Source organism: Rhamphochromis longiceps, linkage group LG11 (assembly GCF_057381845.1).
Source record: "Rhamphochromis longiceps isolate RC_006_pf linkage group LG11, R_longiceps_female_GT1.1, whole genome shotgun sequence".
Lineage (NCBI taxonomy): Eukaryota > Metazoa > Chordata > Actinopteri > Cichliformes > Cichlidae > Rhamphochromis > Rhamphochromis longiceps.
Window position 1 is genome coordinate 11,209,718 of NC_140567.1, and position 25,527 is coordinate 11,235,244.

Genomic DNA, 25,527 nt, shown 5'->3' on the forward strand with positions numbered 1-25,527 from the left:
CAGAGTTTTTTAAATGGATTAACAATGAGGTGGAGTTGTTGCTGCGAGTAACACAAAACTACAAAGTTGCAAAAGCGAGTGAGAGTTAAAGAATTTGAAGAAAAGCTATCTGGAGCATGCACAGACTGATATTAATATTTAATAGGGCTGTTAAAACTGAGAGCAAGCAAAACAACTGCTGTATAATGCCCTCCGCTATCTTAGTTTAATTGGTCACATGACTGCATCACATGACTAACATGCGTCATTGTTTTAGAAACTCTCCGTTTTCGCTGTCCACACTGCGACGCGAAAGCACCGTTTTCAAATGTACGCATTTTCGAGAGCGTTTTCAAAAAGCTGCGTTTTCCATCAAAAGCTGTGATTTTCCACCATTTCCGTGTCGGTGTGGACGGGAGGCCAAAATGGAGAGAAAACGACGGACGTAGCCTTAGGTGATGTTTATGAAACGAGTGCTCATAAAGCACCGGCTCTTCCTCTTACACGCTCACTTTTATGAGTCTCACTGCAAACACATTGGTTCTGTTTTAACCCAGGTGTTCATAGCAATAGTAGGTAAGTCACAGGAAAAGGGCATGAAAGGGGTCATGGGCAACAGACTGAAAGTTACAACCAGCTTCATTTGGAATCCGTCTAAAACAGAGAGGTTAATAGACACATGGCAGAGAAAACAAAAGGTGGTGACCTGAAACATAACAGATACATTCAGGAGACATTAACTTGTCCAAAAGGAGCGTTATATGGGACCATTAAGGCAGCTCACTGATCTCCAGTTCATACACATTATACATTACAGATGTTGTGAGTTCAGCCTCACTTTAATTCTTACCATATTGATCCATACAGATCTAATTATTCTAAAAAGATTGTGTAGCAATAAAAGTGTAAATGGATGGAATAATGGATGACGAGAAAGGGAAGTTAAGGTAGTTGAACTGTAAAAGAAATAGTGAGTTTGAGAGGAAAGGAAAGGAGGAGGATGTGCGGGCTGAAGGAAATGAGGAATAAGGAAGAGAGAGGTGTGAGAGTGAACAAATGGCCTAGTTTCACTTTGACACCATCAGATGGATATCTATCCTGACGGCTGTAATAGGTACCCAACCCACCTGTGTGTGTGTGTGTGTGTGTGTGTGTGTGTGTGTGTGTGTGTGTGTGTGTGTGTGTGTGTGTGTGTGTTAGTGTCTGAGTGAGGCAGCAGGAGAGGGGGTTTCCAATGAAATCAGACAAGCTCTTTCATCATTTAATCACTATGTAATGGGCAACGAATGACCCTCACCTACACACACACACAAAGACAGCTATCTCTTCCACAGCCCTGCGGTTTCACCTCTCCACTCACAGTCTGGCTGCTGGTAACTTACACGCACACACACAGCCTCTCTCTGTGGTCAGAGTGTTGAGCAGCAGGTGTGTTGATTGGGCAGACGTCGTGCTGGCTTTGTGTCTGTTTGGCCAGCACTCCGTCTCCTATCATATTTTACCAGCTGGATGAAGGCTGACAGATTAACACTGAGGCAGGCGTGCCTCTGCCATCAGACCAGTAACAATCTCTCCTCCAGTTCATACGCTATTCTCTGCTCAGTCAGTGCCTAAGCCCTGCAGAGTAGTGTAATGGTTAGACGGACCACCAGATGATCCGAGTCGGCACGTCAGCGCTTTGCTGAAGCCAATGTGTACAAGACATTGAATTCCCAGCATGTCTGAGGCTGATGACCCAAACTCTGATCTGTCCTTGGAAAGGATTAAACAAAAACGTTACAGGACTTATAGCAGGGACAAGGATCAGTGAAATGCCATCTTATTATCATCATTATTCATTTTGTACATCATCTTTATCTTTGATGATGTATAATAATATGCTAACAAGTTCTCAAACAACTTTTTCAAAGGTTATTGTGTAGTGTCAGATGTAAACCATCTAGGTGGATGGATTTACATCTGCTATTATTCTCCTATGGTGTTCACAAAGCTTGATAAAAAATGATGCCTTCTTCACAAAGAAAGTCACACTTTTGCAGCGATTAGAATTTAAGAAGTTTTTATAACTGCCTGACATCCTTCAAAAATGCACGCACACCAAATCATTTAATTAGTGTTTACTACATAAAACGACTGAATCTGAAAAGAAGAGCCGAAGAAAGGGAGTAAATCGGCACGATAATCATACACCATACATCATTATCAGCTTGTTGACTTTGTAGCTAGTTTGAAATTGTCTTTGAAGGAAAAAGTATTTTCATACAGTCTTTATTTACAGGAATAAGTCATTAAGAACAAATTCCCTTCCACATGAATCCGTAATTATAACTCTTTGTTTTCCCTTTCCTTCCTGCTGTGATCAGCTAAGATGTGCAGTTGCCATGGTGAAATAATAAGACAAACCAGCAAATCCTTCCCTCTGGTTTAGCGCCCAGCTGTTCCTGTACTTGTCGACCTTGAGGTCTTCCATAAATGGAACTGAAAGCACTCAGTTGGGGGGGTTTGTTTGTTTTTTTCCGCTGTCGTCGTCGTTGGTTTTTATTGTGACGCCGTGGACTGGCTAAATCAATATGGAGGTTGACAGATGTAAAGAACCAGGGAACATTATCTGGTGGAGTGGACGGTTATATAGGTCTGCTTTTTTATGTCAGCCACAGTAAAGTCTTTTAGTTATCTTCCATGTACTCCACAGAAGGCGACTAAGCGGCAAACAACACAATTTGAATCCATTAAATTCTACCTTGAAATTTTAGCAATATGGAGTTGTTTGAATTTTTGCCTTAAAGTGTTTTTTATTTGTGTATTTTTTTGCAGTGAAGTCAGTTATGATGTCCTCCGATTTGCAGGTGCTGGTACCTAAAAGGGTGGAGTTTAAAGGAAAGATGATTGTGGTGGACGTCTATGAGGCAGGAAAACACTTCATGAAAGGCAAACCAGTAGAGGAAAGTAAGCCGTTCACTCCTTCCATTGCCATGCCGCTTCAGAAAGGAGAGGTGTCTGGTCTGCTGCAGGTAAGCACATACATGCATGCTTACAGTTACAGTAATTAAATTAATGCCTAGATGTGTCATTGTCTTGTCAGTCACTCATTATGGTGCTATGACATTTTTAAATGGATGCACAAACAGATATCGTCTTTTAAATATTCATATACAGTATACCAAAAACACACTTGTTCAAAAAATGAAGAACACCAGGTGATCACAGTATAACACAATATAAGGTAAACTTCAGGGATATCAATGTGTCAAGTTACAAAGTATAAATCACTGTGAGTCCATTATCCCTGCTCTGGTCCACTGGAGAGGCAAAAACAACACAACTCCCAAAAAGGGAAGTTTTGTGCATGTTGGCTACAGATCAGTGCTCTCTCCTTCTCCCTCCTGACTAATTTCTCTCTACTTTCGCTTTAGGCTAGTGTGTCAATGTGACCATACCTACAGCCCATTCAGGCTGCACAAGCAGACCTGCTCCTCCAGGATTGCACTTCTGCACATGCCTTCACAAGACGTTTTGTGTCTCAGCACAGTCTCAGGAGTGTGAAGGAGAGCTGGACATGACCATAGAAGGGCACTGAGCCAGCAACAAGGCATGGTATCTGCTGCTTTATGTGATGAGAAACAGGAGGAGACATAAAATGCATGCAGCAGGCTACTTGTGCATGTTTCTACTCAGCCTATCAGAATCGGCCTCCGTGAGGGCGGCATGAGGGTTCTTGGTCCTTTATTATGATCTGTGCACAGGAGTGCTCACTGCACGGTGCGAATATGTACACGGCACCGTATGCTAACACAGTAGGTTACATGTGTGCATGTTACTGAAGAATTTTGTAGGGTTCTGGTAGAGCTCCTCCTGCTCCTCCTTGTACAAAAGAGCAGATTTGGGTCTTGGTGCTTGGTTGATGCACTTTTACAGACCTGTCCAGCTGTTCTTGTGTACAGTATTTACTCCCTATTCTTGAGACGGTGCTGGGAGACACAAAAAGCTTCTGGCGCCAATGAAAATGTCCTACTGCAAGAAGTGGAACACTTGTGCAATGTGAATGGGTTGCAGGTACTTTCCCATAATACCAAGAATGGCAAGAAAAGTAACAATGGTCTATGGCTCCAAAGACATTCTCCTTTTTTATTTTATTTTTTGGAGGTTTTGTTGTTGAGCCTCCTGTGCAACTGCTGTCACTTTAATTTGCACCAAAGCAGGTGAAAGTGACTTATGCTTCCAAAGTGGACACATATATATCCCTGAAGTTTAACTGACTCCACGATATACTTTCACGACCCAGTGTTCCCTTTTATTAAGACCACCTCACATGATGTGGTACTACTGGTTCCTGTTCTAATAGCCACTTGGTGGATAGTGCTCTGAACAAATCAGCTACAGCATCTTGGGAACAAGGTTTGTAGGTTGCTCTTTGTAAGCTACACTGTAAGCAAACTGATAGTTGTCCAAGGTGGAACAAATAGTGAACCTGAGACGGTGAGTTGTGTTGGAAGCAAATGTAATGTGCAGCAGGTACACCTAACAGATAATTACAGTCGCAAAAAAATGTTTAAAATCAGGATTAGGATGCGTTCATTGCTCATAAAGTGTGGTGTGGACTTCATCTTACACTCAGTTCTTTATGTATTTTGCAAATCAGATGAAGGTTATATATTGTATCAGCAGTAAGTACAGAAATCTTGGTCTGCAAACTCTTTCTTGGGACTATGGATGTATTTGATCAAATACTGGGGTCTTGTCTTTTTCAATTAGTGAGAGGATCTATATCTCACTCTGTGCACTTTCTTTATCAAAACTATTAAAATTTTGTTTACAACACGCTATTCAAATTGTGTGCACTCAGCAACTGAGTCAGGTGTGTATTTATGTTTGTCCATAATTTGAATCCATGCTCAGTCCTGTAGTTTAGGAAGAAGCCCCAGTGTATCATCCGTGAGATAAGTAATTTCAGATAAGCTGCAGGCCGGCTAAACTGTCCTTTTCAACACACACACACACGCACATGTACACACACACGCACATGTACACACAAAACCATGTTAATGTATCTGTTTCACTGCATGTTATTTTTCACTCTGACTAGCTATAGCTTATAGCTCAGGACATGGAGCCACAGAGCAGAATATGATACACTTTCTAATTTCACACTCCATCAGCCTTTACTGCCAGACGTAGAGGGAGGGGAAGAAAGGAACAGACAGAGACATGGTGGGAGGGGGCATGGATGAAGAGGAAAGCAAGCAGAAAGAGAAATGGAGAGCAGAAACTGAGATCAAAAAGAAAGGGAAAAGAAGGATTTCACAGGAAGCCAAGTGGCACGTCACTCAGCAGTAAAAAGTTCAGAAGAGGAGACTAGGCCTTGTAAAACTACTAGCTTTATGAATCCCGCAGGTCATCCAGCACACAAGCATTCGCCCCTCACCCAGCTTCATTCTCAAACGCTTGCAGTCTTCCAAAAGAAAATCTTACACAATAATCCAGGCCTTATTTTGTTGGACACTAAAGAAACATGTGGATTGCCCATAAATTCATACACACACACATCAGATCACACTTCAAGATAGATGAACCAAAATCACCTCAGGCAGCACTAAAAGAAAATGAAAAAACAAAAAAACAACACACCAGTAATCCCTTCAAAAATGAAACGATGGGCCTGTATAGAGCCAGTTTACCCAAACGTCTACTGGTAACTTGTTTTCTCGAAAACCTCTGTAGAGGAGGCAGTTACACTCCAGCATCCCTAAGCTTGATTAAACTCGGATTCATGGAACTTTGACTCATTTTAACGAGACGGGCACTGTTAGATGTCCATACTTGATCGTTATCACTAAGTAATGGTTAAAAACAAACAGGGCTGCACATATATAAATGGTGTAAATAGTGCAACACAGACTAATTGTGGGTCGATTGTGCTAACTTTTGGAAATATTCACATATTGAATGCCCATTCAGATCCAGCAACAACCCAGCACTCTACCTGCACACTGTTTTTCATGCTTAATGGGCAAATACATATATTTCCAGCTATTCCCTTACCCAAGGTGAAATTCTGGAATTTTTTAAGGTGAGAAGGGAGATAAGGTCACTGAGAAGTAGAAGAGAATTTATGTTAAGAGGTTGAGTTTGACAGAAGGAAGAAGAGAGAGAATCTTTTGGAATTGCAGTAGCTGAATAGGAAACATTGATTTTTTTTTTTTTTTTTTTTTTTTTTTATATCCCTTTGCAAACAAAACTGCTGCTGTGAAGGTTTTTGAGTTTGACTGTCTTGACTTGCTGGTACTTGAGCAAGTCAAGGACTTAGCAAATGACAACAAAATGTAGAGAATTTATTTGGAGAAGTATCAAATGAACTGAAGGAAGGCAACTAAGAAATCAAGCTAAAAGACAAACAGAGGCAAACATTAGTGTTTGTCTTAATTAAATATTGTGTCTGAACTTGAAAAGTTCCGTTTATGCTTCTCTGCTTTCCATGGTGTATTTGCAATTAAGCACTGAGTTATATTAAGTAAAATCTCCAGTGATACTGACGATCTGCAATCCTGATGACCTGCATTGTCAGCTCTTAATGGTACTGAGTTGCACTTAAGCGGAGCGTAGTAATCGACCTACTCTCTGGGAAAAACAATAGTGTCTGGAAAAGACAGGCTTATTGTACGAGTATACAAAATGTTTTCCCATTTTGTTGAGTCTATTAAAAATTCCAAAGTTAAGAAAAAACATATATAAATATAGCAGGTGAACAGTATCTGAAAGCTATATTCTTTATAAATCCACTAAATACCTGACACATGACCCGAGAGATGCATCTGACCCTTCACTTGATACAGTTGACCTACTGTTCACTGAAGCCTCATCAGAAGTGGTTTCAAGAAGCCATTCTGTAAGAAACAGTAATGGGGAAAAGGGCTGAGGTAGAAGCACAGTGGCAGCAGGTGGAGTTCGTTATGGAGTGATTAATTAAAATTTGGATTTTTTTTGGTTTATATTGTTTTCAATGTGTACAAATGAGGTCGAGAGAGAGGTGCAACAGTGAGTGTCTGCAGCTGAGTCCACTGCAGAAAAAGGTGGAGTAAGAGACGAACGAGTGATTGCAGTAAGGCGCATATTCACTCCTGTGTCTTGTGGCAGGGTCTATAATTGCAGGCTTATGGCAAAAGGAAAAAAAGAGCAGGATAAGAGACTGTGTGTGATGACGTGCATGATAGCTGGATGGCTGATAGAAGGAAAGAATCTGAGCTTTGTCGTTTCATCTAGGATGCAGAGGAGCAATGTAAGGCAAAAAAACCAAGAAAAAGAAAGTGGCAGATTGGCAGGGGAAAGGACTGAGGTCTGTAATGTCCAAAGTGAGATGTCTTTCATGTCAGAAATGGAGAGTAATGAATGCACAAAAGCCAGCATGTAGTGATGTGTGTGAGGACAAAGCATCATGGCCAGATGGATAGATGGATGCATTTATTGAAGAATAGGATATGAAAGCCTGCGTGGATAGCTGGGAAAAAGCGACAGATATATTTGGATGAATGTGGCTTAGTTGCCCAAAACTGGTGAATGAGTTGGTTTAATAGGTGCAGAGATGTGTGAATATATCAACAATGTATTACAGTTACGGATGGATGTGTAATGTGGATAAATTAATAGTGATCCAAAAGCATCCCCAAATTTTTTTTGCAAAGAATATGTGTCTGTGACGATGCTTTTATGGACCAGATGAGGCAAAATCCACAGAAAACACAAAACCTCTGTTGGACGTTTTGGTTTTATTGTGTAACTAATCCCAAAGTGTAGTAAATTGTGTTTTTTTGCTTTAAACACTGGACAAGAAACACTTTTGATTTTCTACAGAGAGAGGAAGATCATCACCTTATGTATAGATCTTTTTGTGTGTATTGTTGAACCTCATGTCGGCCACCTTAAGATCTATAAACTGCTAAGTGTGCTTTTTTCCCACCATGTAATAAAAAGCATTAATGACACCATACTTTTTCTTTTATTGAGATGGATCACATCTTCCTTCTCTTTCCCGGTCTCTCGCTCTCTCTCTCTGTTACTCTCTCTACACCTGTTAGTCCTTCATTCACACAAATAGCACTTTCAACATGAGGGGAAGGACAGTAATGAGTCTTTTGGTGAGACACAATAGCAAAGAAAGTACATCATGGTGAAGGAAAAAGTTTCTTCACCAGTCCTCATCTGCAGACGAAATTAAGGCGTTGAATGAGAGAGAGAGAGAGAGAGAGAGACTGGAAAATAAAGCAGGAATGATGGCGAGAGAGTGAGTGAGATGGAGAGATCAAGACTCAGAGAAGGAGCTTGGAGTGCCATATAATAATCAGCTCTTTTCACAGCATATTTCCTCAAGAAGACCAAGAGAATAGAGAGGGAGAAGAAAACTGCTCTGCTCCCTCAAGAGAGTAAATTGACAGCTTGTATGGAAGGCAGAATGTAAAAGGGAGAGATCTGGAGGAGGGAAAGAGGGAAGAATCTAGGTAGTGAACAATGTTCCTCCATAACCACAAATTGGCAGGATAACAGAAATGGAGTTGAAATTTGCCAGCTTTTTCTCTCTCTCCTTCTTTACATTCGATGTAAATTCCCAGTAAGAGAAGGCATCTGGTCAGTTTGTAGTTTTTGAAATACATCTTCTAAATGCAACTAGAAAAAAAGGGGTTTTAGTACAGAGCGTGTGGGTGGGATTGCCTTTGCTTTGCATCATAGTGTTTATAGCACGTAAACTCAGACACACTTGCATATAGCAGTAGTCAATGGTAAAAGAAAGCTTATACACACATGTTGATTATTATACATACACATTTCTAAGCACATACTTGCTTATGCTGTCTTCCCCAGTGTGCCTGGCAGACTCTGACTGGCCGCGGGCTGTATGAGGTGCTTCTGTTTTGTTTATGTGATGATTGCGTGTGTGTAAAAGAAGCAGTGGTGATGCACACAGACACGGAGCTCGCACAAAAGTCAGTATTTCTCTGTAGGAGTTCATTTTCCTTTATTTGTTCCTCCGGACTGACGTGCAATTGTTGTGAGTTCTTGCTTTGATGTTGCGTTATCCTCACGTGTTGTCATCTGCTTTGTCAAGAAAGAAGCCAAAATCAAAGATCGGGATGTAATTTTTGGTCAGGGAGCGGTTAATCCTCTGAAATTGGTCTATTTTTAAACCTTGTATTTAAAATGTCAAAGGGTTTTGCTTGGCCTTTGCTCCACTTTGTTTGCTCTAATAGCAGATCATTTGTTTTGCCTTGTATGTGGACTTTGCAACGAGGGGAGAAAACACGCTAGATCTTGTTTACACAAACATCCCCGGCGCATATCGGGCAGAGCCCCGCCCCCACCTCGGCTACTCAGACCACATCTCTGTTATGTTAATTCCAGCATACAGACCACTCGTCAGGCGATCAAAACCGGTTCTGAAGCAGGTGAAAACCTGGCCAGCAGGAGCCATCTCTGCTCTTCAGGACTGTTTTGAGAGCACTGACTGGAACATGTTTAGAGAGGCTGCAACTTACGGCGACTTCACTGACTTGGAGGAGTACACATCATCAGTGTCCAGCTATATCAACAAGTGCACCGATGACGTCACTGTCTCCAAGATCATCATCTCACGACCCAACCAGAAACCGTGGATTACTGCGGAAGTGCGTGCACTTCTAAGGACCCGAGACTCTGCCTTCAAAGAGGGAGATAAGGTGGCGCTTAGAAGAGCGAGGGCTGAACTTTCTCGGGCCATCAGAGAGGCGAAGCGCGCACACGCCCAGAGAATCCACAACCACTTCAAGGACAGCGGCGACACACGACGCATGTGGCAGGGCTTACAAGCCATCGCTAACTACAGGACGACACCACCTGCCTGTGACAGTGACGGCTCCCTCCCAGATGTGCTTAACAACTTCTATGCTCGGTTCGACAGGCAGAACGACGTGGCGGCGAGGAAGACCACCCCTCCTCCGAACGACCAGGTCCTGTGTCTCACTACAGCTGAGGTGAGGAAAACTCTACGCAGAGTCAATCCACGTAAAGCTGCTGGACCAGACAACATCCCAGGCAGAGTGCTCAGAGAATGTGCTGATCAGCTGGCAAATGTTCTCACCGACATCTTCAACATCTCTCTGAGCAGTGCCGTTGTCCCCACGTGCTTCAAGGCCACCACCATCGTCCCCGTGCCCAAGAAGTCTTCTGTGTCCTGTCTCAATGACTACCGCCCTATCGCACTTACACCCACCATCATGAAGTGCTTCGAACGGCTCGTCATGAGACACATCAAGACCCTGCTGCCCCCCTCACTGGACCCAATGCAATTTGCATACCGCCATAACCGCTCAACGGACGACGCCATCTCCACTGCACTCCATCTTGCCCTGACACACTTGGACAAGAAGGACTCACACGTCCGAATGCTGTACATAGATTTCAGCTCAGCATTTAACACGATCATCCCCCAACAACTGATCGGAAAGCTGAGCCTGTTAGGCCTGAACACCTCCCTCTGCAACTGGATCCTGGACTTTCTGACCGGAAGGCCTCAGTCAGTACGGATCGGGAACTGCACCTCCAGCACCACCACACTGAGCACTGGGGCCCCACAAGGCTGTGTGCTCAGTCCTCTGCTGTTCACACTGCTGACTCATGACTGTGTAGCAACACACAGTTCAAATCACATCATTAAATTCGCTGATGACACGACCGTGGTGGGTCTCATTAGCAAGAACGACGAGTCAGCGTACAGAGAGGAAGTGCAGAGACTAACGGACTGGTGTAAGGACAACAACCTGTCTCTGAATGTTGACAAGACAAAAGAGATGGTTGTTGACTTTAGGAGGACACGAGGCGACCACTCACCGCTGAGCATCAACGGCTCCTCTGTGGAGATCGTTGACAGCACCAAATTCCTGGGCGTCCACCTGGAGAAGGACCTCGGCTGGTCCCTCAACACCAGCTCCCTGCACAAGAAAGCCCAACAGCGTCTCTTCTTTCTGAGAAGACTGAGAAAGGCCCGGCTTCCACCACCGATCCTGACCACCTTCTATAGAGGAACTATTGAGAGCATCCTGAGCGGCTGCATCACTGTCTGGTTTGGGAGCTGTGCCATATCAGACCGCAAGACCCTACAGCGGATAGTGGGAACAGCAGAGAAGATCATCGGGGTCTCTCTACCCTCTATTGAGGACATCTACACCACACGCTGCATTCGCAAAGCCACCAGCATTGTGGCTGATCGGACACACCCCTCTCACACACTCTTTACACTCCTGCCATCTGGAAAAAGGTACCGAAGCATTCGGGCACGCACATCCAGACTGTGCAACAGCTTTTTTCCACAAGCCATCCGTCTCCTCAGCAAAAAGGGACTGACTGATAAACACGCACACACACACATACACTAACATTATCACTCAGCTTAACTCAAATACCTCAAAACATTGAGACTGGACTGACTAACCAACACAAGCGCAAACACACTGACCTACACCACCAAACCATCGCACACACCAACCTGTAAATGCTCTTTTGCACAATATTATTACTAGATATATTATATATTATTTTTTTTTTTTGCACTAACTTGTCTTGTAGCACCTTGGTTCCTGGAGGAACGTTGTTTCGCCTCACTGTGTATTTTTAAACTGTATATGGTTGAAGTGACAATAAAGTTGAACTTGAACTTGAACTTGAAAACAGCAGGGATCGTTATTTTTTAAGCATTTCGTTTAGCGTGTCAAGTTACATTACAGCGGCTCCACTTCAGAGCCAAATGTTACGCCATCAAAATATCAGTCAGGTGTGTTTTCTGTGTTCCAGCCTAACATGTCAGATTGCATTGCAAATCCTCATTCTGCCTCATAATGTCAAAGAGTTCAAACAGCTTTTAATGTTTGAACCATGGGTAGAAAAAGTAAATGCAAAAAAACCTGTTCAGTTTAGAGCAGTCTTTATGTTTTTGCATGCTTTCATAGCCATAACCAAGCGTGGGCATTGTAAACAAACACCACTACATTTTTAAGTGTCTCATCCATGTCTTGTGTTTTATTTAGAAGTGTGTCCTCCTCTTGAGCGTGGCGTGTCATTTCGGTGTTACAGACGCTGCATAGAAAAGGATTACTGATCACCTTTTATCCTATGATGCAATATTTCTGTTCAGATAGAAAGCGTTTCTTCCAGGATGACAGAGCAAGGCAGAAGTGGGGATGGGGGGCAGAAGGCAATGATTTGATGGCAGTAATATGTGTCAAAAAGTTGTTGATTTATGAGATTTGTCCATTTTTTTATTTGTATTTTACACAGCGACCCAACAAGTTCATTTACGTGAGAGCTATTAACTACTTTAACCGTTTTCTTTTTTTGGAAATTTAAAACCGAATATACTAAAAGCATAAAATAATGCAAGTGGATATACGTAGTGGACACAAGGAATGCAAATTAGTACAAAGACTGAGAGACGTCAGTGCTAAGACAGCACAGTCAAATAGATAAAACAGGGAAATTAAAGAAACATCTTTATCAAACTGACAACTTAATGTAGCACCAATGATAACACAGGCGTTTCCAGGGAGACACAAAAATTGAGCAATACAGCTACGCTTTCTGACATGTCAGCTCGTTTTCCAACACCACTAACAAGTCCAGCATCTTCAAAAGCTATAAAGCATTGAACAGCAAGGTGGCTAAAGCATTATCCCAGCCCATCTTTTATTCTGTCTTTTTCTCCCCCCAACAAGAAAACATTCCCAAAACACCACTCGTGCTCTTGTCTTTTCTTTTGGCATGTTGTTTTCACCCTTTTCATGGAAACTGGCATATTTCTCTTGTGCGTTCTCTTTTTAGTGCTAGTCTTTTCACTTTAACACGGACCTTTTATCCCACCATTTGCTCATTTAAAATTTATGTGTGTATCTGCAAATGCTATTTTGCTGTTATGTCTGTGTACTTTTCCCAGTACCTGTAAACATGTGCCTTTTCCCCCCGTTTGTCTGTGTGTGACTGCCTGCCATGTGTTTGATCAGTCATGTGTTTGCACACCCAACACTATAGTGTAGCACATGTAGTGCTCTTCTGTATTTAGTTACAGTAACTGTAAACTGTGCAAACCATATGCGTTTGTCTCTTTGTGAACAGCTTTATAGACAAGTGTTGTATACACTCTATACAAGCAATGACTGTATGAAGACCAAGATGTGTGTGTCATGGTGTTTTAATGACAAGTTATCATTAGCACTGCAGTGATAGAAGCTGGTTAGGACTTGAGTGTCCGTACCAAATCTCTTGAGATCATTTTGATTAAAGTTAATGTCTATCAGTGTGGTAATTATGTTACAAATTACATTCCAATACAAATTGTTTGCTTGGACACAAGTCCTTCTGACATCTTACTCTACAACAGTGGAAACAACAACACAATTAAAAAAAACACACACACATAAAAATCACAGCAAACTCTTGAAAACACTGTTTTATAGACTGTTTTTAGAATAGAACTGATTAGTTTCCATTGATTGGCTGTGGTTTTCTGAGCCATAGTGGGATAAAAGTGATTCTGCACAAAAGCTGAATACAGTTTGGCCCAAAAATTTTTTTGACAGTGACGCAGTTTTTACACTGAGGGATTGTGGTGTTCAGGCCTTTCTTAAGAGGTTCACTCAAAAGTAATTGGGCAGATTAGCATAAATTAGCAAAACACTGAGTTGACTAAGCAGTTTATAAATTGATGGACTGATTGATGTATCGTCCATCAAGAGTCCTTTGGAGGCAAAGGCTACTTTAAGTGTGGTACTCACTTAAAGGCCTGAAGTGCAGTTAGCCACTGTGGAAAGTTGATTTATTGATATAAATGATGACATTTTGACTAGAGAGTATGGATATCAGTAATAATAACCTCCAAAATTGATGGAAAAATGTCAAAAGTGAATGGCTAACTTTAACCAAGTTTGAATAGAAGTAAATGCGAAAAGTTGACTAGTGATAGTTTAGTTACAGAAAGCTTGTCAAGAAATAGCATCCTTATCAGTAGTGGTGATTTGCAGACATTTTTTAGTAAGAACTACGGTTTCCCCTGGGGTTGGGAGCTTGGCAAAGGCAGGAGGGTCACACTACACTGCCAGCCCTCAGGAGCATAGTGCTAGTGCTCTAGCTTTGCTGCCCTGAGACTTTCATACATTAGGGTAAATCACTCTTTCCATCTTTGGTTTTAGATTAATGACCTTTTGGTGAGAAAAAGAAAAATTTGCAATTCCTCCTTTTTCCCCAACTGTCCCTATTTTCTGTTGTAAATACAGCTACAGCACACTGTGATTGTCATTATGGCTTTGTTGAATCAGCCGTGACTAAGGAGCCTGTTACAGTATCTGTTTATACGCGCACGCACCAACTTCCATGGTCTGTGTGTGTCTAGAGTGACACTGACAGCTGGTGAGGATCATGTGAGAAATGTGACCATTGTGCACTGTGCTTCCTGGCTCTCGTGATGTGTTGTGCATTTCACAGTGTGTGTTTTTGTGCGAATATGTCAGTGTATTGGCAAAGGCTGCAGCAGACGCGCAGGCAGATTTTGTTTTAAAAAAGGTGCATATGTGGAACTGGAGCAAGAGTTTTCGTTTTCTTTTTTTTCCCCCGCTCGCTCTCTCTTTCTTTTTCTCCAAGAAACAGACATTTGAGAAGCCTTAGACCTTGAGGGAAAAGTATCTAGCTGTGCTAGGCAGTCTGTACTCCTGGTGTAGTGTTAGATGATTTTCAGGGGGATTATTTTGCTGTGTTTTACTGCTGTGAGCAGAGAGACAGACATTATCTACCACAGGTCTCCACATGTGCACACACACTCACTCACTCACAAATGCCAGCTGTCTTTCTCACAGAAATGCACAAACTCAGCATGCCAGCTAGCAGGTGGTAAACTATCACTGAAAGCCACATCTCTTTTTTGGGGGTGGGGGCTCCCGTTCTTGTGCTTCTCATTTCTTCTCAGTTTTTCCTTCTCTCCTTTCTGCTCTTCTGCTCCGCTGCTTCCTACTGTGCTGACACGCACCTACTGGCACTTGGATTTTCACTTATCCCTCTTACTAGTAATAGATTTTCGACTGTAGTGTTCAGTGTCTCTTCTGGCACCCCATTGTTAAAAGACACCTGCAGAGAGACAGATAAATAGAAGCATAGAGGAGAAGGTGGTGGACTTTGCCCACAGCATATTTATTTCTCTTGCATTAGTCCTTTACGCTTTATAAACTTCTTCTTTTGTCACAGTGGTAATTAAATATTTACTTTGTCTTGTAACTTTTTCCTCATCTGCCATGTCTTTTCTTTTAAAACCTATCCGTGACAGAAGGATGACCCACGCACCCGCCGTTGCAAGGTGATGGGTCTTTATTGATAAGGGTTTTTTGGGCACACACGCTTATCAGCTGCCTCTCTGCCCGGTGTGGTATGCACCGCAAAACTATCACTACTATCCCTAATAATACTATATTACCATACTAACAATACTTAGCATTTATCTTCATAGAAAAGAACTTTATAAATATGATGTTCTGGATGAGAGAGGATGGGCGATCCAAATCTGAATGAGGTTCATCCATCATGATGCAATTCTCACAGTCATGAGGCAAGTGGCTCAGTGGCAAGTGTGTCTTGCACCTTTATTGTTTTCAAGCATCTTTAAAAACAAAACAGCGTATCACTTTGCCATTAGCGAGTCAAGCTGTGATCCTAACATTAAGCAAATGTTGATGCGTCAGCTAGACGACTGTTACAGATTCTCTCTCGACTCATTGTTTGAAGTTACTGTAAGTGACTTAGAGATGTGTCACCTAGGCGTTGTCGGTTATAGTATCCATTCACCATTGTGTGCCCGTAACAGAGGAACCCATTCATGGCAGTGTGTTCAGGAAAAGAGTGGGTGGCAAGGTAGCATTCACAACCTCCAGCAAGTAGAGGGGAGCGAGAGTAATGCGGAGGATAGAGAGGCAGAGGACAAGACACTGTGCAGCTGCTCACTCACGCAGCCATGTGCGTGCAAGACGTGTAGGCGTGCAACGATGCTCAGTTTCATATGAATGTATAGTGTACATGCAGGTAGGTGTTTGTAGTCAACAAAGTTTGCCATTGTTTTGCTTTCAGTCCTTGGGTAAAAATATCTTAGTATGTTTGTATGTAAAGTCTATTTTGGAATTTTTCTTTGTTGGCCTAATAACAAAAGCTTGAAAGGTACAGAAAATTGGAAACACCACATATTACGTGTTAAAGAGACGTGGAATATGAAGATGATGGCGTATTTTAAAGCAACGTACATGAACAAGGACATTTGGATCGATTGTCTCCCCGTCTTCCTCTTCTTGCAATTTGTTTAAGGCTGAAATTAAAAGTACCACACCGTGAAGGATTATTTATTTATAAATCAATCATTTAATTAGCCTAGCTTCAAATCAGACCTAAGGTCTCCGTTCTCATACATTACGATAAAATCGTATAAATGTGTAATCAAACAGAATGGTGATCAATGACGGTGGGTGGAGGCCAGGGAGAAATTGGCCTAGTCATTAATAGTCAGTGTTACTAACTGAATTATTACAGCTATCAAGGCCTGAAACGAGTTTTTGATGTTTTTCTCACCACAAACTGCATTTTTGAACGTCACATGATCATGCACATTGTTGAAATGTTTCATGCCAAACATGGAAATTGCTAAATCTAACTTTTAAAAAATGCTTTGAATCAGGAGTGGGTAACCTGACTAAAATAATGAGATAACAAATGTAAATGAAGGACTGCACACTGAACATATATTACATATTTAAATATTAGAAATCAGTCTAACGGATTAACGCCTTTTATGAACATTCCCAAAATATGAAATGCTACAATCAGACAGTAGTTGGAGACTGCGGCACGACCAAAACTTTTGCAGTCGTGTGCAATGAACTTGCACTGTTGCTACCTTTGAAATGGTTTCTTCAACAACAGGGACCAGGTCTGACCACTCAAAGGTGGTCAGGCTGACATTTCTTTGCATTCTGTCTGTGATAATATAGTTAATTAAACTGGTGAAACTTGCAAATCTATTGCCGTCTATATAGAGACATTAAGTACTTGTATTCAGTCTTAATTTCCCCACAAATAGTGACTTAGTTACCCCAGGACAGCAGTTTAACTGCAAAATGACATAACTGTTTGGCAACCTTACTTTTGTATAGCAATGTAATTGGAATACAACCAGTTGGCAACCAGCTAAGTCGAGTCCACTGCTGCAGAGATGTGGTGACGAGTTGGGCTCATCCGTGCAGGCTGACTCAGACTAATGGCAGCGTGTTGGCAATCTGTCTCAGATTCATTGCAGTTGGTACAAATTGGACTGAGATTGTTTGGAGACAAGTTTCCTCTGCTGTCATCTTGCAATGCAAGTGTTTTCGCAGAGGTTGAGTGTAGCAGTAGTTGTGTTGACCAGAGGTTTAGGGTGTTGAGGTCTGAGCCATATAGTATATCACCATTTTTATCAACATCAAATTTACTAACATATTGCCAATTGTCTGATTATACAGCACTGTATGTGCCACTGATGAAGAACACTATCTGTAGCCATTTGCATCCTCTTATTGATTTTAGGAGGTTGCTTTGTTCTTTATTTTAGGATATTAATATTGTTGGCTGGATTGATAGCTGTAGCAGAGCAGTATCATTTCACTGTAATACAAATGCAGTCACTGTCTTTTTATCACAGTCTTGCTTCAGCCGTGCTGCTATAACACCATCACATCAGTCGTCTTTCCTCATGTCAATCCAGGCTTCTCTAACTACATAACAGTGCACCTTCTCAACATCAGCTCCATTCAATAGACAGCACTCTGCAGTAATTGGATCACTACAAAACTGCATTAACTGCTTACACAGAGATAATAGCATCATAATTGAAATGCACTCATTTGCATAAGCAAATGGCCAGTTTTTATGAATGCTTTCATCCGCAAAGTATTAAAACAAGCACTGCATTTTAAATTCACTTTATTATTGTTTTCCTTTCCACATGAAACTGAGTTCTAGAGAGGAAACAGATGGAGAGAGACAGAAGGTGTAAGGAAGAGACAGCAGTGAGCAAGCAGAGGAAGTGATAAATCCCTGTCATTATCATCATGCCAGCATCCATAGATATATTTCAAAATGTACACAGTAATCAACACGTATGATCTATGAATGGATTTATTTCTTTTTATTTTTTGATATTTCTTTTGGGGCTTGCCTCACATCTGTCCAGGAACTGCAGTTAAAAAATTATTTAGTTGGCTGAAGTGTCATATTTAAAGAAATAGCTTGTGTGTGCTGTGGAATAGACTCAAAGACAGCTGGGGTTTGGTCCTTAAATGCTCTTCTTTATCTTTTTCACTGTGCTGTCAAGCCTTCTTTGATTTGTGACTGTGGCCAGCTGATTTATTTTAAAGATGATTCCACCATAATTATATACATATACATGATATGAACTGCCTCAGTATCAAGCTCTCTGTGTGTCTGCATAGGAGATGGGTTTTCACATATCACAGATGATGCTAAAATTAAATCATTTAAACTACCAATTAGGGCTGAACGATATATCGCATTTGCGATAATATCGCGACATGATCAAGTGCAATTTTCTAACCGCAAAGGCTGCGATTATACTCTGGACATGTCCAAATTCATGGGCTGCATCCTCCTGAGGCCGCATTTGTAGACCGATTACGTCACAGCGACGTGCCGAAGGCTGTCCAAATTACTACCATATCCCAGAATTCATAGCGCGGCCCAGCCAAACTCCAGTTTCCAGCAATGGCGGCCGCTACTAAGTTTTAAAATTACTCATACTAATCTTTCAGGGTCACAAAATAAACTTTTAACATATTTTCAGGCGAGAAAGTAGTTGTGTAAACATCAAATATCTGCTCGGTTTATCAAGATATCCCATATTTGCAAAAGTGCTTCGACGTTTTCAGAGGCGTCTGCTACCCACCAGCTCGACAGCTAGCCGGGAGCTCGAGGATTACTGATGCGGCCGAGAACGGCACAACTCCCGGCACATCATTTTCAGATCACCGCGGAGTTTCGCTGCTCGGGTTAAACGTAATATATAAGTCACTTAGACAACCTAAAAATGTTATTGTTGGGCTTTTTTCAGTGTTTTGTTTGTTCGTGAGTAAATCGGTTTGGCTGAGATTAAAGTTATTAGATTAGATAAAATAAAACTTTATTAATCCCCCGGGTGGGTTCCTCCTTGGTTTTCACACAGCTGACTAAACGTCAAACAGAAAACTTATTAAACAGAAGTATGAGACAGTCGAGAATTTACACCAGTGTCTGGTTATATTTTAGATAGCAAGAAGCAGACGGCCGAGTTTATTAAACTCCACCGAGACAGCGGTGACGCTAATCAGAACTAGACCGTCCAATTTCACGCCTTTAAACTTTAAAGGCGTGTTTGTGTGTGTGTTTATACAATTGCTATTATGTTTGCACTTTATGTGTAATGTTACTGACTGCAGAGATCAGTAAGATGTGTGTATTTTTTATTTATTAGTTTTATTTATTTAATATTATTTTTTAATTGAATGACTGTCTAGTAGTTCACAGATGTCGAAAAACTGAGTGTGGTAAAGCCACTGATTTTGTTTATGTATATTTCTGCAATCTGCACATTGTACTGACTTTCATTTTAATGTTTACACCAGGGTTCCTTGTCAGCACTTTATGCTCAGATGTTTGTAAGCTAAAAATAAACTATTGTGTATGTTCAAATATACTGTTGTGATTGAAGAAGTTAAATAAAAATGTCAGTCATCAATTCATGCATCACCTCATGTCATCATAACAGAGGTCTGTCTTCCAGGAAAGAACAGTTTAAAGTTAATGTAATATAGTATTGGCCATACTATATGATGTATTGCTTGTCTTTGTTTAATAATACAGAAGACAAAGACCTTAAAAAATAATCGCATATCGCATCGCAATCGCAATATTGGGGCAAAAAATTGCAATTAGATTATTTTCCATAATCGTTCAGCCCTACTACCAATCGTTATAAATAGTGCAGAAAAAACTCTCTTAACTCTCTGATTTGTGTTGGGATTCTTTTTAATCTGCTTGTTTTCCTCCCACAGGAACAAAAGGTCAATGGCGTCCATGTTTCTGCTCCCACGCCTTCTTCGTGCACCTTCTCCATTGGATCTAATAGTCTGGACAGAGAAATGCTGAAGAAGATTGGGATCGGGCTCGCGCTGGCAGCAGTCATCTTGGCTTATATTGTACAGAGAGTGTACTGAACAATGACTGTTGTGTGCGCGGTCTTTTTTATTGTAATGTCAATACCTTCTCTTGGCAGTCTATCGGCATGGTCAAACGGCTTCACCGAACACCTTTTATACCAGTCTTTTTGGTACAAATAATTCACCAGATTTAGGATTTCATTTAGAATATTTTTTAAGTGCTGATTACTTGTGACAGTGACAGTAGAGCCATTTCTTGCTTAGGAAAAAGGTAAAAGTGTGTTTTGTTTAGTTCTTACTGATGGTTACTGGTGCAGCTGTTACACAGATATTCAGTTGATCATACATTCAGGGCTTTACCATCAGTATGAGAGTCTGATCTGTCACTCTGCATCCTTTTAAATTGGAACGTGATTTAGCTTGGTTTATTTCATTTCGTGAAACTGAGTGATGATCTGTGTTATACTTTGATTAAAGTGTGTACAACTTCTTTTCACAGTATTTATTTTTGAAAGTGAGACATGAACATATTTTCAGAAAATGAATGTCATTTGTGTTGTTTTAAAATGTTAACCTTATGTTTCATTGTTCAAGAAGTGCTTTGTGTTTAGAGTTTTTCACAATAATTCATAGAATATTTGGCAGAGATGCCAGGCGAATTCTTACTGCTGGGATTCATTTATTATTGACACGCATTGTGTCACCACGCACACATTTTACAAGTAAGATGTAGTTGTTTGCTTCTAGCATACAAGGTTCCCTATATTCTCCAATAGGCCACCGTCACACAGGTCTAGAGAATGGTCAGAAACCCTCTGGCAACCACAGGCTGCAATAGAAAAATCCCCCACCAGTTGCCAAGTAGTTGCTGGCTGTTGCTGAGTGACATTGGTTGCAAAGAGGTATACAGTCCTGCACATCCTTGTAATTTCTTTGGTAACCGGCAAGCAGCCATTGTCACCTGTAGTTTCCATGGAAGATACCAGCTTGTCTCCAAACACACTCCTAACTGCTTGCCTAGCGGTAGTGAAACTGTAAAAGTTGCTCCTTTTAAACCTGTTGGTTAAAGGAATAAAGCACAGCTTTTACTTTGCCTCACCCTTTTTCCCACTTTCACTGCTGCTCAGCGACTAGATGGGGAGTGTTCCAGATATCAATCTAATGCCCGGATAAGCTATAGGTGACTAGCAATCTGCTAGCAACCAAAGCAAAGAGGTTTTTGGTGCAGCACCCTCTTTGATACACATTTTCCCAAGCGAGCTGTAGTTTCCAGAGGGTTACCAATTGGTCTCTAGGCATGTGTGGCTGACTTGCAGTGGTATCTAGCTGATTTCCTGCCATGCCAGTCTAAATAACGAGAATGATTCCACCTCCATCATTGATTCATAGGGTTCATAATTCACATGTGGACAAAATTCAAATAGTTGGATAGCAGCAGAAATCTCAAGGGCACCGATATCATACTACTGCTGGATTTTACCAAAACTTGCTTGTGTTTTTTTGTTTGTTTAGTTTTCCTCCCTTTCTATAACAGTGTAATTACCCTCCAATACAACTCTCTATACTTAGATTTTTTGGGGGGGTTGTTGTCCCAACCATCCAGAATTGTTAAATAAAGGATAAAATCCATTTGCCATGAGTAAAACTGCCAAAGTGTTGATTGATTGACTGAGTCATTGAATTATTGATTGCTCGGTTGTTGTCATGCATAGAGTTTCCCTGTGTTGCTCTCTAATGTCAGGCTGTTTGGACCTACAGCTGTCCCAGTGCAAGCTCTAAAAACCCCAGACAGTTAATAATGCATGCCCCAATTTATGTGGCGCTTCACTGGGACGTGTCTCCACCAGGATGTCTGTATTTGTGTGTGTGTGTGTGCGCGCCCTGTGCATATTTATTTCTAGTCACTCACTTAGCTTGTTTATGGGCTTGTGTCAAAAGTTGTGTGTGTCAGAAAATGCCTCTGCTGTCTGATGTCTTGTCTGTAGGGTCGTCCTGTGCTTAATTTAGCAGAAAGTCAGCATGTGTGCGTCTCTGTTTGTGCGTGTGTGTGTGTGTGCGTGCGCATGCTTTAGAACTGACAGGACTCATCGCTCTCTTATTCAAAAAGCCCTCTTGTTAGATATACAACTGCTTGTAGCCTACATACACGCAGGCTTTGTATTATCTAAGTAAATGATGCATGTCACACATTTTGTAGACAAACAGATACAAGCATGCACTCAGACTTTTTCTTCCCTAGTTGATGCATATTGCATGCACGCACACACATACACTCACAGCATATTGCAGCTTTGTAGTATATAGGCAAATGATGCATGCCAGGCAAACTTGTGCACAAACACAAGCACCAAAGCTTTGTATTACCTGATCAAATGATGCATGTCGTACACACGGACGCACACACTACCTTTTGTATTATGTGATCAAATGATGCGTGTAGCTGTGAAGCTTGTTACATCCATCCAGCAGTGCCCTATATTATTCTGCAGCCATCCATACTGTGCGACAGTTCTTTTGATGCTTTGTAAGCACATTTCCTGCTTGTGTATGTCAGTAACACTGCATTGTTCTCCAATGAAATATGGATTCAACGACACCCTTTATGTTTAGGAGATCATCACTTACTGTGAAATATTGAGGCGGGAGCCATCCACAGAAGATCATTATTCACTTCGCATCATTCACTTCAGTCGTTTCTAATAAAAGCGGCGGTTTCTGAATTCTTGTCTTACAGTTGCAGCTGTTGTCAATTTGTCATCTGTGATGTCCTCTTGGTTTGAAACGGAGAAACTTTGGACGCAAGACAAATGCAAGGGAGGCTGAACATTAACACACTTTTCGGTGTCGTCTCTCATTTGTTTATCATCTCAGTTCATTGATCTAAATGCTGTTTGGCCAGCATAAGGAAATGTTTTCAGGGGTACATCAAACTAAGGTCTTCTAATCCAAAATAAAACAATTTAAGAGATCTAAGATTCTATATGATCACACTTTAAGTCTTTGTTCTAGAGCTTGACAGTGATTTACTACAGGAAAAGTTACAATTAATATGTAGACCGCAGGGGGAAGAAAGACGTCTCTGCATTTTCAACTGTACAAGTGGTAGCATGTGGGAGGCCAGCATACGCTCACTGTTTTCATGCTGCTACACAGTATGTCATCCCTTTGCAGCCCAAATTGTTGAGTCTGATAGGAAAAAAGGTCCTATACTCACTATCTGTGTAATAATTGATACTCTACTGTGTGTGTGTGTGTGTGTGTGTGTGTGTGTGTGTGTGTGTGTGTGTATATACAGAGCTCTAGACTAACTTTTTGCCATGGGCGTACCGGTTAGGCGTTAGGCGCACACAAATTTTATAATAATTTATATAATATAATGTGTTTTTCTGGATACACTGTGCTTTTTCAGCATTCAAAGATTGATGACACCGTGTCAGAGCACTGGCTATGAATTTCAGAAGGATCAGGCCTTAACTTAACAGAAAAGTTAGCAATAGTTCTTTTCCTATTACAGCTACATCCACTTCTGTCGTGGCTAGGTGGCTCACTAGGGCTGGGTATCATCACTGATTTCTATAATCCATTCGATTCCGGTTTTCAAAGTCCCGATTCGATTCAATTTAGCCTCAGACAGTCAGAAATATTATAATTCTGATCATTTATCAGTACTGACTTCATCAGAATTGTGAACATCACAGCAGATGCCTTTGTGTGAAAGTAACTGAGAATAAAACACAGAAAAACATGAAGGAGATTTTCCTGGTCTGGCTTTTTATAGCAGATAACCTTAAAAATATTCTACAATGTTCTGCATATAAAGTTTAAATTTCTTCAGTATTGAACAACAGAAAAAATAGGCTTTCTTGTCCGAGGTCATTTAAGTGAAAAAAGAAAAGAAAAAGACAGCAGCCACAGCGCTGTAAACAACGGTAGACTGGTGGGTAATAAGCGAATGAATAATACAGAAAACAGAGATTGGAGACGGGAAACTGTTCTTGAAGTACAGAGAGAGAGAGAGAGCTAGCTGTGCATGAAGTGTGATTTTAATAGTCGTGGAAGCAAAACAGCAAAATTCATGACGACATTGATCAAAGTGAAGCGCAGTTTGCTGCTTCTTTCGCTGCAGGCTCGGTGAATTTTGGTTGGAGAGAGACAAAACCTGCAGCTCAGAATCAGCGCAAAAAGACGTAATCGCAGCGCGGACCGGACGCATCAGGATCGCTAAGCTCCGACAGCGTGTCCGTCTACGGGCCGTCGGGTGAGAAAGCCAAGAAAGACAAAGCTGATTCTGATGCGTCGGGTCCGCTCTGTGTTTACGTCTTTGTGTGGAATCCGTGTACCTGCTCTCATCTGCTGTTTGGTTGTTGTTGAAATAGTTTTGTGAGCTTTAATCTGAGAATCTGGCGTTTCTGGCAAAACACAGTTATATTTAAAAGTCGATTCAGGATTTAATGAATTGATATCGCTTTATTCAAGCTACTCACCTCCCACTTCCACCTGCACTTTCAAGTGGACCACGGCCAATCAGAGAGGTCCCGCCCCTTACTATCTCTGATTGGTTTAGTCCACGATAGGGGCAAAATGTGTCTGTTGTTGACCACAGGGAAGGTTGCAGATTTTTTTTTTTTTTTTTGCTACCCGAACATTTGGTCGCACAGGTGCAACCAAATTTTTTTTTTTAGTCGCACCACTGAAAAATTTGGTCGCACTCTAGACCCCTGATATATGTGTATGTATATATTAGGGGTGCAACGATACACAAAATTCACGGTTCGGTTCGGTTCGATACTTTGGTGTCACGGTTCGATATTTTTTCGATACAAAAAAAATGTTCATGCCTTTTTAATTTGTCATTTATTAAAATTATAAATATATATTTTAACTCAAAAGTACAGTTTTTAAATTTAACCCTAACCCTTGTGCGTGTTTTTTATTTTGACAGCGAATGCGCACCTGCGGACCACTTATGTGCAGCCCTGGTTATTTAGCTCGTCATATTGCAGCCACAGAAATTCTTTTGTCCATGAAACCATAGAGCTGCACTTTCTTTTTGCCTTATAGTCTGATTTGTCATAACTTCTCCGTTTTGTGGTAAGCTTTTCTTTGGCTGTCACTTCTTCACCCTGACCTGTCTTATTTGGCTCAGCAGAACTAAAATATATATCCTGCTGCTTTTACACACGCACTCACATAAGCTCAGCGATTCTCTGCACGATCAACCTCTCACATGTTTAAGCTGCGGGAGATTTCACTTGTCATGTTTGCATAGTAAGCTAACGATTAATAAGACGATGTCAGAGGAATTGGTGCACAAATTATCATCACT

The 25,527-nt window shown here is 41.2% G+C and overlaps 1 protein-coding gene across 1 annotated transcript in view; it reads left to right on the plus strand.

The window, feature by feature from the left end:
- Positions 1-21,867, plus strand: part of cdkal1 (CDK5 regulatory subunit associated protein 1-like 1) — a 259,922-nt gene extending 238,055 nt beyond the window's left edge. Inside the window, exons 14-15 of the mRNA XM_085422313.1 lie at positions 2,826-2,990; positions 20,097-21,867. Of these exons, the coding sequence (XP_085278439.1) occupies positions 2,826-2,990; positions 20,097-20,258 (327 nt within the window). The 3' untranslated portion in view covers positions 20,259-21,867. The remainder of the gene's footprint in view (positions 1-2,825; positions 2,991-20,096) is intronic.
- Positions 21,868-25,527: the final 3,660 nt, after the last annotated feature.